This window comes from Pantherophis guttatus, chromosome 3 (genome assembly GCF_059756535.1).
Source record: "Pantherophis guttatus breed Tessera chromosome 3, ASM5975653v1, whole genome shotgun sequence".
NCBI lineage: Eukaryota > Metazoa > Chordata > Lepidosauria > Squamata > Colubridae > Pantherophis > Pantherophis guttatus.
Window position 1 is genome coordinate 44,718,851 of NC_142065.1, and position 19,349 is coordinate 44,738,199.

The window sequence follows — 19,349 nt, forward strand, 5'->3', positions numbered from 1 at the left end:
TCAGACTGGAAAAAGCAATTAGGCTGGCAGGGTTTAGGAAATTATAAAAAGGGAAAGACCATGGGTAAAATAGAAAGACAGGATCAAAGACATTGTGGGTAAGTTATTGAAAAAGCTATGGTGTTATCTCTGGAGAAAAATTGAAACATTCATCATTCTATCACCAGAGTCTGGGCCAGATTCAGTAGCACTTGACTAACTAGCTAGCTATTGATACATTAGGAGATCAAGAAAAATAAAGAACACAGTAGAGTTGTTTGGAGACCCCTTGGAAGAATTAGGTTAGGTACATTGTGCAAGAAGTCTTAGGACTTTTTCAATAGTGCCCTTGCTAAAGGGTAGTAGAATATGAACATCTGTATTAAGCTTGAAGAAATCTATTCTATCCCTTCATACCTCTTTCTGTGAAAGCTTGGTCTCCTCTATCTTGAATTCGACTGAAGAGTTCCCCTCCATCCAAGCTGAAATTCATAAACAAATTTAGTTATGATAACAAGTGGTCTCTCAACCTAAAATTATAAACACATTTCTATCACCTCTGAGCCTCAAGTACTAAGATCTTCAGAATACTGTCCCTTTTAAGTAAATTGGGTATTGCAGGAGATTGGCTGATTACACTGATGCACTAAACCAGCAATGTCCAACTTGGCAAGTTTAAAACTTGTACACTTCAGCTCCCAGAATTCCCCAACCAAAATGTGAAACAGCCACAATGTGAATCATAAAACATACTTTTCAAACTATAGCGGCTGAAATCAGACATTCCTGCTAAGCAAAATCAAACTATAAAATCTTGTGATTACATAAAAATGTGAACTCAGTCATTGTCTCAATATTCAGATAATTGTGTTCATTGATTAAAGAAGAGACAACAGAGTTATATATCAAGTTAGACTAACACATCAGGTGTGATGCAGTCCACCAAAAACCAGCAAACCCCCCCCCACTATAATAAATATGGGATATTAGAGGTGACACAAGACAATTATTGTCTCAACAGTAAATATGTTAATTTTCCTTATCAAATCTAAGCATGTATAAATGCCAGTGTTAAAGGAATGGACCAATAATGCAGCAACTACAAAGATTAAAATATATAATCACTGAGAATATATTCCACAACATAATCACTCCTATAACCAAGAAATGGATTTCTACCCAATTCAAGGCCCCAGGACCAGGCATGGGGCAAGATCTTTAAGGACTTGCTTCCTTAATAAACCTGTCAAAAAAGTTGCTTACAGCAGTAGGAACCACCCTGGGATGTAAATTTGGTACTTGGAAAAACCCCTAAGATTTACAACCTCCAAATGAAAGAATGAGAAAGCTGCTCATTTTAAGTGGCTTTCTCTTAAATGTTGCAGCTATTGGAAGGTCAGATGATCCAGTTACTAAGATAGATAGTAGCCAACAGCATCCAAAGGTGCCACAGGATTCTTGGAAGTAGAAATACTTTCGAAAGGCGAGTGGCAGGGTAGAATTCAGTATACAAGTGTGTTAAACTGGGGTAGACATCTGCACAGATTAAATACTCTGATAGTGACTCTGCATTTACAAAAACACTAGCATAAGTAGATTATAGACAAAATTATTACAATAAATAATATTTTTCAAGCGAGGTGGCTTTATTTTTGACACAATTCATTTGCTTAATAATGGTACTTGCAAATCTGAACAGCCTTCGTTACACCTATTTACAGGTTGAGAATCCCCTAAAAATCTCCCACACCCATGCATAGAAATTAAGTTTTAAAAAAAACTTTCCCTGAAATGGATGGATGCTTTAAAAACTAACTATCCTCCAAGGAAGATACCTGGGAAATGATAGTGCTTAGTAAAAAGAGAATAAATGCCTACTGTCCCTAATGTGATTTCCCACAAATGCTCTGCTCAGAAGTGATTTTAAGTCTATCCTGGAGGCATATTTTGTTGCTTTGTATTTTAAAGTCTAATTGGTGCAGAAAGGACAAGAAAAGTGATGGTGAGGGCCATAACCTCTCCCTGAACCAAATTTTGCTTTAGAGCAAAATTCCTGGGGGGAAATCTTTTAACTCTCTCTACAAAGTATCCATATTTCAGTGATGCACTGATGTCAACCATTCTATTTAGGTGGAGGGACTTAGAATCTCTTCCAATGTTTAAAAATTGGGCAGAAGCATTTTCTAACCAACTGAGAGGCGATAGAGGTCAAAATTATCTCTCTCTTCAGCCCACACTTGCTCTCACACTCTCTTGCACAAACCTGTCTGTCTTCCTGGCTTTGCCCAATGACCAGCATGAAGCTACGCACAGAAGAAAAGATACAAGACCCGCTATCTGTGTGGAGGTATGCAGAATGGAGTTGTCCCAAAGGTGCTTTTTCAGGAGGCAACTTGACTTTCTTGGTTTTTTCTTTTCTTTCACGTCTCATCCAAGAAGCTTCTTCAGCTCTGACTGGATGGTGAGGAATGGAAGGATTTACTGGTATATTCCTTTCAGACAGCTTGCCATTTGCATTCTTTTAGAGAGTCGTTGAGGCCACTGGGGGGTTTGTCTGTGTCCTCAAGGTCACCTGTGTCATAGTGCAAATGGGTGTGGAGCCTTCTTGGAAATGCGATTCCCCACCATCCAATCCGAGCTGAAGAAGTTTCTTGGATGAGAAGCGAAACGACTTCAAAGAAAAAACCAGAAAGTCCTCTGGAAAAAGCACCTTTGGGACAACCATGACCTGGATGACTGAGAATCTCCATAGACATGTAGAACGGAGTTAGCACTTTGCTGCAACACACTTGGGCAAGTAGAAAATGAAAGAAGCAAATCCTGCTGAATCATTCCACATCCTCTTACCCCTGTCCTTCTCTTCCAGGTCTTATTATACCTCCCATTCCCTCTTCCTCTTTCAGCTGGAGGAAGCTTATTTGCTTAAACTGCAATATGCTCGAGTTTAAAATAATATGTCCTATTTTTTTAAAAAAAGTTTACTTTTATATTTAAATTATGACTTTAAATTGATTGGATGGTTTAATTTACCTTTGAGTATGAGATGGGACTACCTTTGGAAACTACCCAGAGAATTCAGCTGATCCAAAAAGTTGCAAAAGTGCTGACATAATCACTTAGCAATGAATATATTATCTGGCCCTTGACAGATAGAATTTGACTTCTGTTATCTTTATGAGCCTGATTCAACAAGTTGACCTTGGTTATGTAGCCCTGAGTGGCCAAGGCTAATTAATGTGAAAAACCATATTCTTCCTATCCAGCTATGCTGTTTACAAAACCCTTATCTTACATGCTTTGTTTTGGCATAAGGCAAATGGAATTAAAAAGAACATCTCCATGAAAGGGGCCCCCCCTATGCCTCTAGATTTCCATTCCCCCCACCAACAAATGACACTCACCATTCCATAACTATCAGGAGACATTTTCGACCCTGGTAAAGGTTTTCATAGACATCCATGATCTTCACAATATGGGAACACTGAGATGCTCTCCAGTGGAGTTCAACTTCCCTTCGAGCTTTTGGACAGTCTTGCAACATCTAGAAAGGACAAGAGAAGAAAGAGGGATATCTCCCTTAATTTGGGAAGCACACTTGAGAGCATATTTGGTCAACATTAATCACTAACCATAGGATACTGTAGATTAGAATCTCAACTCCTTTACCAATTGGGAACTAGATTTCACATGGTCTACCATAACAACACATTTGTTAAAAATGAATGATTCACTATTTTTACACATCTGACACTTCCAAGTACTTCCTTTGCACTCCTGGAATAGATAGGGCAATTTTTCCCCTAGTTTGTTCTTTGGTTTGGGGCAGTGGTGGAATTCAAATTTTTTTACTACCGGTTCTGTGGGCATGGCTTGGTGGGTGTGGCAGGGGAAGGAGACTACAAAATCTCCATTCCCACCACACTCTGGGACCAGCCAGAGGTGGTATTTGCCAGTTCTCTGAACTACTCTAAATTTCCACTACTGGTTCTCCAGAACCTGTCAGAACCTACTGAATTTCACCCCTGGTTTGGGGGGTATTAAGGTTTTTAAAGCCCTTTCCTAAATTCACCTCCTGGATAGATATTTCTCATTTTGTAATAAGTTGACACAATCAAAACCTTCAAAATCATTTTAAGGGCCTCACAAAAAGAAACTAAATTACAAAACATTTTGAGCCTTTTAAAAAGGTCTCGGCTTATAATAAAGCAAACATATGTGCCCTCTAGTGGTGGACAATTATAACCTATAGACTCTGGATATGTGTATTAGTGAAGAAGTGGTTGTGTTAGATTTCGCAGTTGCCAGCAACGAACTGGAATTTTCTGAATCTCTTTGCTGCCATCTAATGTTGCCCAGATTTCTGCAGTTCATACCATTTCCATAACTAAAATAACAGAAAATGAAATCAGCTCAATAGGAATAAATATGGCAGATATGAAAAGAGGCCAGGCTCCTGCAACTTTGTTACATAAATTAATCTTGATGAAATTCCTAATGACAATTCTTAACCAGAATCTTCTGTGGTCAGCTTAATTTGTACTAAGCACAGACAAATTAAAGTTCTCTCTGCATGCATTCCTCTAAGAAAGGGAGAAGGAAGCCAGAATGCAAGGGACTTTCTCTATAGCTTGATACTAGATCAGGGGTGTCAAACTCAAGGCCTGCAAGGTGCTTAGATTTGACCCGTGGGCTGCCCTGGAAACAGCGAAGGACCGGCCCGTGGTGCCTCTGCCAGTTAAAATAGAGCTTGGGAGGGCTGTACGTGGCCCTCCCGAGCTCCGTTTTCGCTGGCAGAGGGTTGTAGGAGGCTATCACAGCCGAAAACGGAGCTCAGGAGCCTGTTTTCATTGGCACAGCACTCAGGCCACCACAGGCACCCAGGAGTGACATCGAGCTGGCCACACCCACCCTTGCTACGTCCACCTTAGCCCCCCAAGATCAAACACAACCCTGATGCGGCCCTCAATGAAATCAAGTTTGAGACCCCTGTACTGGATCATCACAAGTGTGAATTGGTGTAGTGATTAAGACATCAGGCTGGATGTCAGTTGGGTGACCTTGGGCCAGTCCTATGAAGGAGGCAATGACAAACCATTTCTGAAAAAGCTTGCCAAGAAAAATGCAGGGACTTGTCCAGGCAATGTCTGAGAATCGGACATGATTGATCAGAAGAAAAAAAAATCAGCAGTAACTGAATATTGGAAGAGAGATTCCACTTTCCAGATTCCACTTGTTATGCCATCACTAGGTATTGCTTCCAGAATTTTAAAATAAAAGCCTTCTGCTCTCCAGAGAAATGAAGAATCTTGCAACTTCAAAAGATGAACATGTAAACAAAGGGAAGCTGTAATGGTTCCATTTAACCATAAGTATAAAAACCTCTTTTTATACTTATATAAGTGTATTAATTGGCCCAACTGTTCCCATGTAGTGTTAATATGACATCTGCACTACTTAGTCTTTGGTATTTAAAGGGAAATGGTGTACAGTTCCAGTTCTGTACATGTTGCTTTTAAAAGTTATCAAATGCATATTACAAGAGTAGGCTGAAAGTAGAGAAAGTTCCAGACTCAGAAGACTGAAAACTTGTGTGGGATACTTTAATAAATACTGGAGAGATGTTGCGCTCATATTGACATAAGATCCACAGAACTTCTGAATCTTTTTATTGCATGCATCGCCACACATTTACAAACTCCTTCCTAAATATGACACAGAGACAGCGAAAACAAATGATAAAATGATGCAAATCTTTAATGATGCAAAATAGAAATAGTCACAACACAACAATGGGAAGAACTGTGAACAAAATTGATACATAATGTTTTACTGATAGTATACAATTCCACCAATAATCTCCAAAGTAGATAAATCATACAATAATAATGTTAGAAATGTCATGGAGCAGAAAGAACATTTTATCACATGTAGTAGACACATAACCAAATTCAAGCAAGAACTATTCTTATATATACAATATATTATAAACAAAGCAAATACAAACACCTACAATGTGGCTTCTAAGGGGGCCTACGTGTTTATAAATATCATAAACTGATCAAAGTACAAAAAAGGGGAAAGTATCTATTTCTTCATTCAACTATTTTGAATGACTTCTATTTTTTTTTTCTAATATGCATAAACAGCAACAAGTAAATATAGAGTGGAGACCTTAGTGTTAAAATATTAAGCTTAAGACAGAAACCTTTATTAAGTAACAAAAAATTTATGGTTTTTGCAGCTGTTTATCAACGCCACACTGGTTGTGAATATACAATTTAAGCAACCTTATATTTATTAATATTAGCATTTTAGAAACCATAGTATTGATACATTTTTCCCTTATCTTTAAAGGTTTATATTTTATAAATTTAACTCAAAAAATCATACACATTCTTAGATTGTAATGAATATAATCGACAGACAGGAAAGCACCCCAATACAAAGCCAATTGTGCCACCTGGTGGCAAAAGTTCATCCATACGTTAATACTCCCACATTTTTATATAACTTGCATTCTCCTCTTCAAAATGGTATCACTGAGGGGGTCCACACTAAATACCCTTCCTGAGATTCATTCAGTAATCCTGAGTTTTCCTTATTTCTCATGTCTGAGTGATTATTAATTTAAAAAGTAATTGAATGTGAAAGCTGCTCTGAGTCTTTCAGGGATAAAAAAGACTTATTTTAAAAATCCAATTTTCGTAGAAATAACTATATTCAAAATTAAAAATTTTAGCTTGTAGTTTCTATAGAAAAATGATAATGAAAATTCTTGCTGGATCAGACAAAAATCTTGCCCAGTGTGGCATCCTTTTTCCATGCTGGCCATCTTACCGGTAAGAGCACATGAGGGCAACTTCAACCTCCTCCAACAAACTACTATCCTGATAAATGGCTCCTGAGAGCTTTAGTTACTACAACCTTGTCTAACCCCCCTAATCCCCATATACAAGCAACCAAATTGGCAGTCATCATGACATCTGGTAGACACAAATGCTATAATTCCAACTATGTCCTGCCTGAGGTATTTTTCTTGGTCCCAAATCTTTCTATAATGGTATGTGAGAATGACTTTGGGAAATGAAAGGAAGAGCTGCAAACTATGCAACCATACCAGGGGTGGGTTTCAAAACCCGTCACTACTGGTTTGCTCATGGGCACTCGTACACACACGCACATTCGTATAAGTGTCCGGGCGAGTAGGCGGAGCCTCCCGCTGCCGCTACCAGTTTGCCCGATCCGATGCAAACCGGTAGGAACCCACCACTGAACCATACTATGAGCCAACAGAAAAAAAGGGACATGGGAAGCATTTCAGAAAGGGGAGAAAAGCTTTCAAACTTGGAAGATTGTCTTACTGTAACCCTACAATAAAGTTGGTGCCAATTTAACTCATGGTTTGTGCTTCTTATCTAGGCTACCTTGAAATGGCTTCACTTCACACTTTCAGCATCTTTGACTGACACTTAGCTATTGCTATGAGAGGACAATGTTTTCTCTTCATATCTTATCTTCCATAAACCTGAAGCATATTCCTTGCTGGTCATTCAATCCCTTCCCCAGATTATAACTTTTCCTTTTTCAAAAAGGGATCCTTCTATCCCCCTGAAATCTTTTAGCTAACTTTTTCATTGGGATCCCTTTGTCTACCATAGAATGGAAGTGCGCAAAGCACACAATTCCATCTGTGAAAATTTCACTTGAAAGAAATGACTCTGATGAGTATTGTAATGCAACATAAATGGTGTGGCACCAGATGAGAAAAATTAAAATATTAAATATATGCCTCTTTGTGACATAGACTTTTTCAGATTGTTTACAAGAAAGATCTTACTGCTTGATACTAAATCATGGCTTTCCTATTTTCCTAGGAAATGTTTATCAACCTAGCAAATCCTCCACCATTTATCTATGTGCAGCTAATAGCTTCCACCTTTGGGAATAAAACTTGTTAATTAGTGTAAACTGTGCCTGCTTATATATACATAACATTGAAGTGTCTACATTTGAAACTTTTGGGATGTTTCATGGAATCTAAATTAGATGCCAACTATAATTGGAATCAAAATTTGGCTTTTCCCAGTTTTTTAGCAGAAATCAAGGCAGAACACATTTTCCTCCACCCCACCCCCACAGAAAATATAAGCCAATAAACATGCTGGTATTGCTGGCTAAATCTAATGTTTTCCTGGATGATTGTTTTAAGAGGAACTTTCAATCATGTGATAGTTTCTCCTTCTGCATGGAATTTGTGTTATATTCAGACAGGCAGCTATGGTTTGGGGTTACAATGCTTCCTTGGCAAAGAAAAACTACTACAGTATGTTACCTTAGCAAACTACTGCTTTCTAGACTTGGAAATATGTCTCTGGGGTCTAATTCATTTAATTATATGTAAAGTATACATTGTTTTTAGATTTTGATGTTAACAAGAATAACCTCTCTAACAAAGAACAACACGCTTTACAGAGAAGAGAGAGAAAGAGACAGAAAGAGAAAGAGAAAGAAGGTTTTACCGGGGAAACATGATAGCCAGCATTTGACTTAGCTTCTCAGGTCACGCAGTCAGGGCTCAAAATAAATTCTGTCTTTCAAGCAGACAACATCAAAAGAAATACATAACCTCAAACTTGAAAGATTGGGAGAGTTGGCTTAATATTATAGCAAAATTTGTGACAAGCCCACATGGATGGTTAAAAGTCTACCAAAACAGTCTCCCAGTACTGTGCAAATGTTGCCATCTCATCTCCATACATGGGAAGCCTGATCAGCATATTAACATGTAGCTTCTTTCTGCGGTCAAAGGTATTATCAGGGAATTTCATCTTCTCCAGCACCTGGGCGTAAGTATTTTCTACTAATGTCAAGCTTTCCTGACCTTTAGCCAGAAAACTGTCAAAAAGTATTACAGTGTAAAGTTCAAGATATAATAAAAATTTCCTTCTACTTAGCTAGCAAATGTGTTTCTGGCCTGTATCATTTCAGACTGTCATGGGCTCACGGTTGTCTTGAATGTTCTTCCATACAAAAAACATTCTCCATACCAAAAAAATTGAGCATGTCAAAGAAAAGAGTTCTAGACACACCTAATTTTCCTAAATGATTTTTTTAAAAAAAATGTAGAAGCATTTAATCATTTAAATTCCCTCCTACATTTTGACATAATAAACTCAAGGAAAAAAAACAGGATAAAACCTTCACCATCTTTGACATCCTCCTCAGGGGCATATTCTTCAAAGTCTGTGAAGTACAACTAGTGTTGCCACCTGGAGTAGACCCATGGCAAGATGGGCAGCAAATAAGTTTAACAAAGTGTTACCATTCATGGTTGTATTTGGGACGCAACAATAGAAATATTTTTACAATAAACTTTAATTGTAGGATGTATATGGAGAAAATAACACGCAGGGGAAGAACTGGGGTGTGGAAGATCTTCCAAAGCGTGTGACAGATTGTGGGAGTTCTTATCCTAAGTCAGATTCTCCCTGACTGCTTTGGCGTCTCCCAACGGGGGAAGTGTTATAATCCAATCCACCCTGGCAGCTGCTTTTCCCTTAATTCCATCCAAAACAAGTTTGAAATTCCTTTACCTAATTCATCCCTGGAAGCTTTTCCTACCAAACAAGAACATTAAACGAAACTACACTTTGTATATTGCTAATATTAGAAGAAAGGGACAAATACCAGGGGATTATTTTGATCTGATGTCTTTTTTGTAAACTTCAATGGAGCATCATAGAAGCATGGATTAGGTCAGCATTTCCCAACCTGATGCCCTCCGGAAGTGTTTGATTCTCACAATGGCTTACAGTTCTGAGAATTGCAATTTCAACATACATTGGGAAAACCTGATGAACCTAATAGTGAAAGCCACATAAAAGGCTTAATCACTTAATAAACCACTCCCTTCATCCTGCTCATTTACTACTGCAATTTTTATTTTGCAGTAAATCAAGCTGATGATTTACCAATTATTTAATCAATCAGAGTTAGGCAAATGCAGTTGCAGCTCCCAATCAACCACTCCAATGTTCTTTTAATCCATGGAGCTCCTCCTCCTGAATTACTTCCATTTCAAACATTATTATTTTCTTAACAATTTATCCCCACACCCTTTCTTTTTCTTGGATTCATCAACATTAGTTAGAAGTCTGATGCCGTTTATCTCCAGTTCAGGGCAAAATATAGATACAGAAATTAAAAGGAAATAGCAGACTTCAGAATCAGTTTTCTAACCACCTACTACCACCAATAGCCTCCCACCGGCCGGTATGCTCTCATAGAGAAGGGCTCCTCCGGGTGCCGTCGGCCAAACAATGTTGACTGGCGGCCCCCAGGGGGAGAGTCTTCTCTGTGGGGGCACCTACTATCTGGAACGAGCTCCCCCCGGAGATACGGAGGATACCGGATCTGCGCACCTTCTGCCGCGCTCTAAAGACCTTTTTATTTCACCAGGCAGGCCTGGCCTAACTTTCTCCCTCTTTTTAAACAATTTTTAAACTATTTTAATATTTTAATATTTTTAATTTTCAAAGTTTAAATCTGTTTTAAATTGATTGGGGTTTTAATCTGTCTGGGCCAAATTATTTAATTTGATTTTAGTTCTGTTTTTTAAATTTTGTATGTATGTATTTTATTGTTGGCTGTTCACAGCCCTGAGTCCTTCGGGAGAAGGGCGGTATACAAATTAAATAAAACTAAAAGTAAAGTAAGTAAAGTAATATGTGAAGTGCCTAATAGGTCAGTCAGACTATCTTTTTTCACTCAACTCTTCTTTGCTGGTTGATATAGCAGCTGTCAGTACAGGCACAGGTGTGCATCAAGATTCTCCAAGCCCCGTAGTCCACAGTGTAAGAATTTGGGGGAGGGGAGGAGGAGAGGTATCCACAGATAGGACACGTAACATTTCTGCCCTTCAGCATTAAACTCTCAAGCATTCAGTTAAAGAAATCGCTTTGCTGAAGGCAGATAAAAGGGCTTCCCTGGAGGCCAGCCTGCCACCAGTGATGCCAGACCCACAAGTCAATGACAGTGTATGGAAAGAATGCAGCACTTGGCAAGTGCAGAATATCTAGGATCAAGTCAGCTACTAGGGCGATCAAGAGAGGAAATGGAGAACTGTGGCTGAGGCAAGGCACACTCCAGAAGCTTTAAAAACAGATGACAAGGAGGGACTCTCATGCCTATGAAGTCACTTGAACTTCAAAGTTCTTCATGGGCCAAACAGGCAGAAATCCTGGCTATGTATTACAAAGCGAGGGAAGAAAAGAAAAAGCCTTCAGAATCAAGAGCATATCAAATAGTCAAAAAAGCAATATGTAGTGTGGAACAGGATCACAAAGCCCTATTTAGAAACACTAGATACTAAAGGATATGTGCTCTGCTCTATGATTAAACAACAGTATCATACAATACAAATGTTATATTGTATTTAAAAAGGATGGAACGCACATATTCTTGTAGCATTTTTGAAGCAAACTATTTTGATTTTACAAATCATACAGCACTGCACATAGCTGCACAAGTCACAACTTTTTAAAAAATCTAATTTGCACATGCCTTTAGTCACTAAATTCACAGCCATTCAAACAAAGCTAGCATGGAGACTTCTAAATGTCTGATGCCATTTTAAAGCATATATATTCATCAGGTGTTTAATTAGCTGTAGCTATTACATATTGTGTATGGAGGATAAGGAACTATTTTCACGGTTTTGAGGAATTGTGGTTTTAAGTGTTTTATAGCTTTTCTTAAAGTTTTTAATATTTAATTGTATGTAACTACTTTTAACTTAACTGTAATCAAGTGGGTTATTTTAATTGCATTTTTAACTTTGGATTGTTTAAAATTGATTATTTCACATTGTAACTATTATAAATATATATGATTTGAAATCTAAGAGAGAAAAATCTTAAAACATCTGAATTCTGCATGAATTTCATATATAATAAACCATTCCTTATCGGACATCACACATTAACTGTCTTTTCAGCATATGACTGTATTATGCATTGAGTTGACATTCTGGAGATGCCTCCCTTAGCTTTAAAACTACACGTTCTATACAGCAGTTGACATATTTAATTGATTGCATGCGAAGAAAATGCTAGAATTATTGAAAGAATTAAATGCTCTTGTAAAAGAAATTAACCTACTAAAAGGAGGAAGAAAAGCAGTAATAAGAGGAGATTTTATAAATATCGATGCCATATTAAGACAGGGAATGAATTAAATGTTTTAGGTGAAGGACAACAATAATCTAACAGTTATATATTTGCTGTTAGATGTGGTGTCACACCATGGGTGATAGCAATTGTCCACAGATAAACTGATCTTAACTTCCATAATATGAACTATGTTATTTGAGCCAGACACTAACCACCAAAGTACTTTGGCAGCTGTTTTCAAGATGGTAGTGCTGGTGCTAATGCTGGTGCCAGTCTTGGTGTTGTTATTAACAACAGTACTATGACTACTATGTTGACAATGCTTCCTCCTATTGAAAAAAAAAACATAGCAGAAATACAGGTGACCTCTGTGCAGAATAGTAGGACACAAATCAAAATGAATAAGCAAGCAAATAAATAAAATATGGGTGACAGCAGGAGGCTGTCAGACAGGAAACATGACAAAGTGACTTGATTGTAAGGCTACATTAACAGAATCTTGCAAGATTGAAAGCACAAATCTCCCACTGTCTCTTTTTACCACTTGATAAGTAAGGGCCAGATCCTTTCTAAATGTCTTTCTCTGCCCATTATTCAGGTCCCCACCCTCAACATTTTGCGATTGTTCCCTAGGCAACATCTCTTCCCCTTGCCTCCCAAGGTCATTCCCACATACCATTACACTGTCCTTGGAAGTTACATTCCCCTTGCCCCAACTGTCATAATTCTACAGTGTCCATTCAGGAAGATCCTAGAGCAGGGGTGTCAAACTCAATTTCATTGAGGGACACATCAGGGCTGTGTTTGACCTCAGGAGGCCAGGGTGGACGTGATCAGCTTGACGTCACTCGTGTCGGGGATACTTGTGGTTGCCCAAGAACTCTGCCAGAGAAAACGGGCTCCTGAGCTCTATTTTTTGCTGCCACGGCCTCCTGCAACCCTCTGCCAATGAAAATGGAGCTTGGGAGGGCCACATGCGGGAGGGCTCCCAAGCTCCGTTTTCACTGGCAGAAGCACTGTGGGTATGTCCTTCGCTGTTTCCAGGGTGGCCCTGCAGGCCAGATCTAAGTACTCCACAGGCCGGATCTGGTCCTTGGACTTTGAGTTTGACACCCCTATCCTAGATGATCAGAACAGAAAGCAGGCAAATGATTACAATCAAATAAATATATTTACTGTATAGGGAGGGAGTGATATGCAGTGTAATGACTGGGAAACAAAACAGAAGGTTGGAGTCAATTACTTTTAGCTTTCCTTTCCTTTAACATTACGATTATAGGTATCTTAATCATCAACTGTATTTAAAACCCCTTTTAAAAATAATTGCTCTCAGGCAGCCTTGTCTATATGATAAACATTCTGTTCCATCAAAAGAATTCTAAATACAATACGGAAACAGGAAACACCAACACTATAAAAAGCAAAGGACATAATAGTCAGAAGAGGCTAGAGGAAGTTACTGCACACCCTCTCATGAACTGCCTGTGAAATCGGGAGATTCCCCACACCACCCATCCCAAGTATGGCCTTTGAGTTTCAAGGCCATGTGATTGGGAAAAAAATCTACCTCTATTAATAGCAGCAATGCTTAACCTTAATATTTGGCCTTCCAAGCTTTTGAAAATTGGATGAGAACCTTCTGCTACATACATTGTTTTCTTTCAGAAATTAGCAACTCTATTCAAATTTCAGTCTATTATGTCTTTTTTATAATGGTTTATTTATTTATTTAGTGTATGGCTGGTCACACACAGCATTAAAACACTTCATTTTTACAGGTTAAAAACAATTAAAACAATAAAAAAGCAGTAAGAAAACCTAAAAGGAAAACAGAAATAACATTTCAAAGTTTAATGTCGAGTTTGGAGATCCAGTCAGTAGCTGCCGTTGTTATGCAGAGGAAGTCCCTAGAATCTCCTGGATACCTTCTGTTAGGGCATTCCCTCACTATATGCTGGATAGTCTGTCGAGGGGCCCCGCAATCACATTGTGCTGAAGGTGTCTTTCCCCATTTATACAGGGAGTCAGCACACCCCCCATGAGTTGTTCTAATTCTATTATATGTCACCCATATGTGTCGGGGTAGGCTAAATCCTGGAGGTATACTACTAGGACTGATATGCTCGGAGACATCTTCGGGGGAACAGCTATTCCACGCCTCCAACCACTTTTGTGTGGTGTTCTGATGATCGGCCATCAACTTACGTGCTGTCAAGATTGGTGGATTTCTTGACTTTAATCGGCATTTATAATGGTATGACCTAGGGCAGTGATAGCAAACTTTTTAGAGACCTAGTGCCCAAACTGCAACCCAAAACCCACTTATTTATCACAAAGTGCCGACACCACAATTTAACCTGAATAATGAGGTTTTACTACCTAAAATAATGATAAACAAGGCAGAGTTCAGCTAATTGTTCTAAGAAAAATGTGATAAATGCACTTTTATGCCCCTTCATTTTTTTCTGCTTTTGAAATATTACGTTTAGCAACAATAAAAAAGAAAAACTTTTGCAATATCATTTCTCTTTCCCTCCCTCTCTTCCCCCCTCTCTTTCTTTCTCTCTTCCTTCACTGTCTCTTTTCTCCCTCTCTCTTTCTCTCTCTTTCCCTCCCTCTCTCTTTCTCTCTTTCCCCTCTGTCTCTCTTTATTTCTCTCTCTCTCTCTTCCCCCCCTCTCTTTCGCTCTCCTTTCCTGGGGGGGGGGAGGAACCCCTGAACTGGTGCTGGATGGTGGGAATCTAATGTCTGGTGCACCGAAGCTCAGCAGGCTGGTGGGTAGGGGGGGCATCTCAACACTGGCAGCTCTATAGGAAAAAAACCTGACATCCAGGAGGCCAGAGCGAACCAAGATGGCACAGAGTCGCATTGCGGCTCTGCACTACATTTCACTGTGCCGCGCAAGGTGCTGTGAGAGTAGGGGACAGGCCATGGAGGCAGCAACAGCAAATGTATTGCGACGAAGGTGGAATGCTGTTTCGCACATTTTTTTTTTAGTTCCTCAAATTTTTGTTCCCCACAAACAAAGGCGAGAAACACGATGGAGAAACGCGATGGAGCTGGGCTTGTGTGACGGCGTACGTGCCCACAGAGAGGGTTTGGTGTGTCATCTCTGGCACATATGCCTTACAAGATTCTGTTAATGTAATATTTAATGAAACAGCGTTAGTTCATCTGAGTGTACTTCTTGCCTGGACTACCTTGCAAAGTTGGCATCTTTCAACATATATTAACAGAGAACTTGGATTTATTTTGATCCTTGTGTGTGTTAAATATATAGACATCCATATGAACACTCAGGTGCTTGCAGACATCTCATTTGGATTTCCTTGTATTATGAAACTTTAAAAAAAAATAAGGAAACAATCTTTTATTTAAAAAGGAATGTCCATGGAAAGCAGAATATCAGTCTCTAGTCTCACCTTTATTCACAAGAATACCTCCAAGTCCTAATAGTTCTCATGGCATTTTTTGAAAATAAAAATTGTAGATGACTACAGAGGTTTGCTTCAAGTTGTGTTCATCTGCCTATCAAGCGATGAAACTGAAAAGACCATAGCAATAGGTTGTGTGTCTTTGCATGAGTTCACCTCATGGTTATGGTTACTATTGTGAAAGCAAGCAGAAATCCCATGGTAGTCCAATGTGGTTCTAATGTGATTACCAGCACTAAAATTGTTTATGCCTAGAGTAAGGAATACCAGAATATTTGCCTACTAATAAAGAGATACATGCAATAGTTCATTAACCAGATTTTGTAATGGAGGATTGTTTGAATTCTGATATGACCTACAGAGACCTCTTTGATCCCATATGAAAAATACCTCAGTTACAATAGAAACACAATGCAAATTGTTTTATTGCAACCAGATTCAGTAGAAAGATAGTTTCACAATACCATCAACTAGCTAGCTTGATCTTCAGGGAACTCATTTTTAAAATAACAGTATATCAAAATAACTAACAGGCTGATTATGTCTTGTTAATCCCTTATATAACAACGGTCACCATTAGTGGTTTTATTTTCTTACTTCAGGACTTAATTTAATAATGCCAAAGGTCATATGGCAGATTAAGGCTATAAGACTATACATTGTTTGGTGACAAGCAGGCATCACTCAAGTTCCATCATTTTTGTTTACATTTCTTTCCAACTTCTCTAAATAGTTCAGGGAATGTTATGGTAAGAGTTTATTGAATTAATACTGCCCAATCAGTGGTGGGATGCAAAAATTTTTACTACCGGTTCTGTGGGTGTGGCTTGGTGGGTGTGGCTTGGTGGGCGTGGCAGGGGAAGGATACTGTAAAATCTGCATTCCCACTCCAGGGGAAGGTTACTGCAAAATCCCCATTTCCTCCCGATTAGTTGGGACTCGAGATGTAGAGAATAGATGGGGGCAGAGGTGATATTTACCGGTTCTCCGAACTACTCAAAATTTCCACTACCGGTTCTCCAGAACTGGTCAGAACCTGCTGAATACCACCTCTATGCCCAACTTTAGCCAAGTTATTGAAGGTCAGTTTAATATAAGTTAAATCTTACTCAGTCTAGTAAACCAGTATAAATTGTGAACTACATAATCAAGGATAAAGCCAACAGAAATTCACAGGATATTAGTGGCACTTTTGTGCCACAGAACAAAAAAAAACCCTGCTGCCAGGTTATTAAAGTGTTAAGAGCCAAGGTAGCACAGTGGTTAGAGTGCAGTACTGCAAGCTACTTCAGCTAATTGCTAGCTGAAGCAAATCGAATCTCACCGGCTCAAGGTTGACTCAGCTTTCCATCCCTCCGAGGTGGGTAAAATGAGGACCCAGATTGTTGGGGGCAATATGCTGACTCTGTAAACCACTTAGAGAGGGCTGTAAAAGCACTATGAAGCGGTATATAAGTCTACGTGCTATTGCTATTGCAAATATTACACCCCGTGCAAATATATACCGTAAATGAACTTTTTGATCAGATAAATTGGACCATGAGAATGAGCTTTAGTAACTATATTTGTTTCTTGCATAATTGCATGATCTGTTAGGAGTTTATTACAGAGTAAATTAATGTAGGAAAAAAATCCTAGAACCATAAATACACTGCTAGAAGTCTTCTCACAGTTAACCAGCAGCTCTGAACCTTTTCTCCATCTGTCAGCCACCAAGACCCCAAGTAATTTTCCTCCCTACTTCCAAATTTCTGTCCTTTAGGAAAGACAAATAGCAAGGGGAAAGTTGTGCTTGAAACTTCTTTCCATTCCTCTAACAAGAAAGACAAAGGAAGCCTGTATTGTGTTACTTTCAGCCTTAAAGAGTAAACAATTTAGCTGATTTCTAAACAGTGGTGGTAGTACAGAAGGCCTACCAAATCAATCAGCCATCTTAAGCACATTGTCAGCTCCCAGTAGAAAATAAGTCAAACCAGCTCAAGGAGTAAAAGTCCCAAGAGTTCTTCTAAATATTCATAGCAAGTTATTGATGGGCCATCATTGCCTTTCAAGACAAATATTCAAAAACAGTTTCAGAAGTAGATTAATGTTTTGTTACCAGACCCACAACCCATAGAGGGTAGGAATTCAGCTTCAATGTAATCTTTCTTTAAAAATCAACAACTGTTTAGCACTGGTTCTGAAGAATTGTTTCGTTTCCATACAACAAAAACATACAACTCTTCTCATTTCCTATTGGGCCACAGGAATAAGGAACAGTTCACATCCCAAAATAGGAGTGGAATGAAGAATCATCATCAATGGCAATGTTGCATTTGGCATTTTAAAGAATGTGACCTCAGTCCAAAATTCCAGCTACAAGTTTTAAAATTCCAAAGAGTTTCATATTTTTCAGTCAAATTTTGTTGCCAGGGGATGACAACACAATGATAGAAAAGTCTTGAAAATGAATGGGAAAGGCTTTTAGTTTGAGATTTCAAAAACTGATTGGCTCTGTGGCACTGGGTAAATACATTTCTTCAAAATGGTAGAATAACTATGAACAAGCCACAACTGATGGGAATGGAGTTTGAGTATAAGAACATTTTTTAAATGGACTAGGTGACCAATATCCATTAAGTGGTCATTGCTAGAATCTCTGCAGTTAAACCAGGTTAAATGTCAAGATTTCCTTCAAAAAAAAAAATCCAAGATATTGTAACTTAATCAAGATTCTCATAAACCTGCTACAATGAAGATCCCCTTTAATAGCACTGCATATCCCAGAGTTCTTTGGAAAGAAGAAATCATGATTAAGCTAGGTTTAAACAGGAAACTGACTTATGGCCTTTTTTCCTCTCCCATGTTTTATTTGATAGTGTTGCATTAACACTTCGAATTAAAACCCAGAAATGGTTTTACATATACTTAGATTTTAAAGAACTGAGGTTTCAAGAAGCCAATGCATTACCTCGCTTGATTTCAATAGAACACTTATCTCATAGACATCCAGATATAACTGAACTCTTTATAAGATAGCAATCTTGCATTAGCGATTTTCCTGCCATTCCTCTTTCTATTCTTAGACTCTTAATGCCATTGCCACAGGTCAGCCATCTTCTATTATGTCCTTACCAAATCCCAAATATTCTTGTTGCACTAAGTCATTTAACAGCAAATTCAGGTAGGGATGTTCATCAAGAAGTAATAGGGAGATTGTCTTTGCAAAAACCTTAAACCACATCCTTGACAACAAATTAGCCTCATTTTCACAATTTTATGCTCCCAATTTCTCCTTTCTGACCCTTTACACTGCTTCCAAAAGTCTATTAGATTCAAAAGCCCGTTAGTAAGCCCCTTACTAAGAAACAGAAGTGTATATAGGATAATCAAACTTACATTTGCTACTTCCTCATAAAATGATACTGATCATCCTTTCTCCCCTGGTATTTTCTATCTAAAGCAGGGGTGGGCAAATGTGGCCCTTTTATAACCTGTGGACTTCAACTCCCAGAATTCCTGAGACAGCCAAGCTGTCTCAGGAATTCTGGGAGTTGAAGTCCACAGGTTGTAAAAGGGCCACATTTGCCCACCCCCGATCTAAAGAGATACTCCCCAGGGGTTTTGTACTATGGTTTCTCCAGTCTTTTGAAGAAACTTCAAACCTCTCAAGGTCATTAGCACTCTTATCCCTGTTCTGAACCATGGAGGTCTTCTTTCTATGGAGGATAAGGTAGTTAATGAGACTGAAAACATGGCATGTTCATAAATTATTCATATATAGAAT

At 38.6% G+C, this 19,349-nt stretch overlaps 1 protein-coding gene across 1 annotated transcript in view; it reads right to left on the reverse strand.

Annotated features, from left to right (window-relative positions):
• MAPKAPK2 (MAPK activated protein kinase 2) overlaps positions 1-19,349 on the reverse strand; it is a 69,310-nt gene that overhangs the window by 11,839 nt on the left and 38,122 nt on the right. The window contains exons 2-3 of the mRNA XM_034414368.3: positions 3,381-3,520; positions 397-461 (exon numbers count right to left, since the gene is read on the reverse strand). Coding sequence (XP_034270259.2) covers positions 397-461; positions 3,381-3,520 — 205 coding nt within the window. The remainder of the gene's footprint in view (positions 1-396; positions 462-3,380; positions 3,521-19,349) is intronic.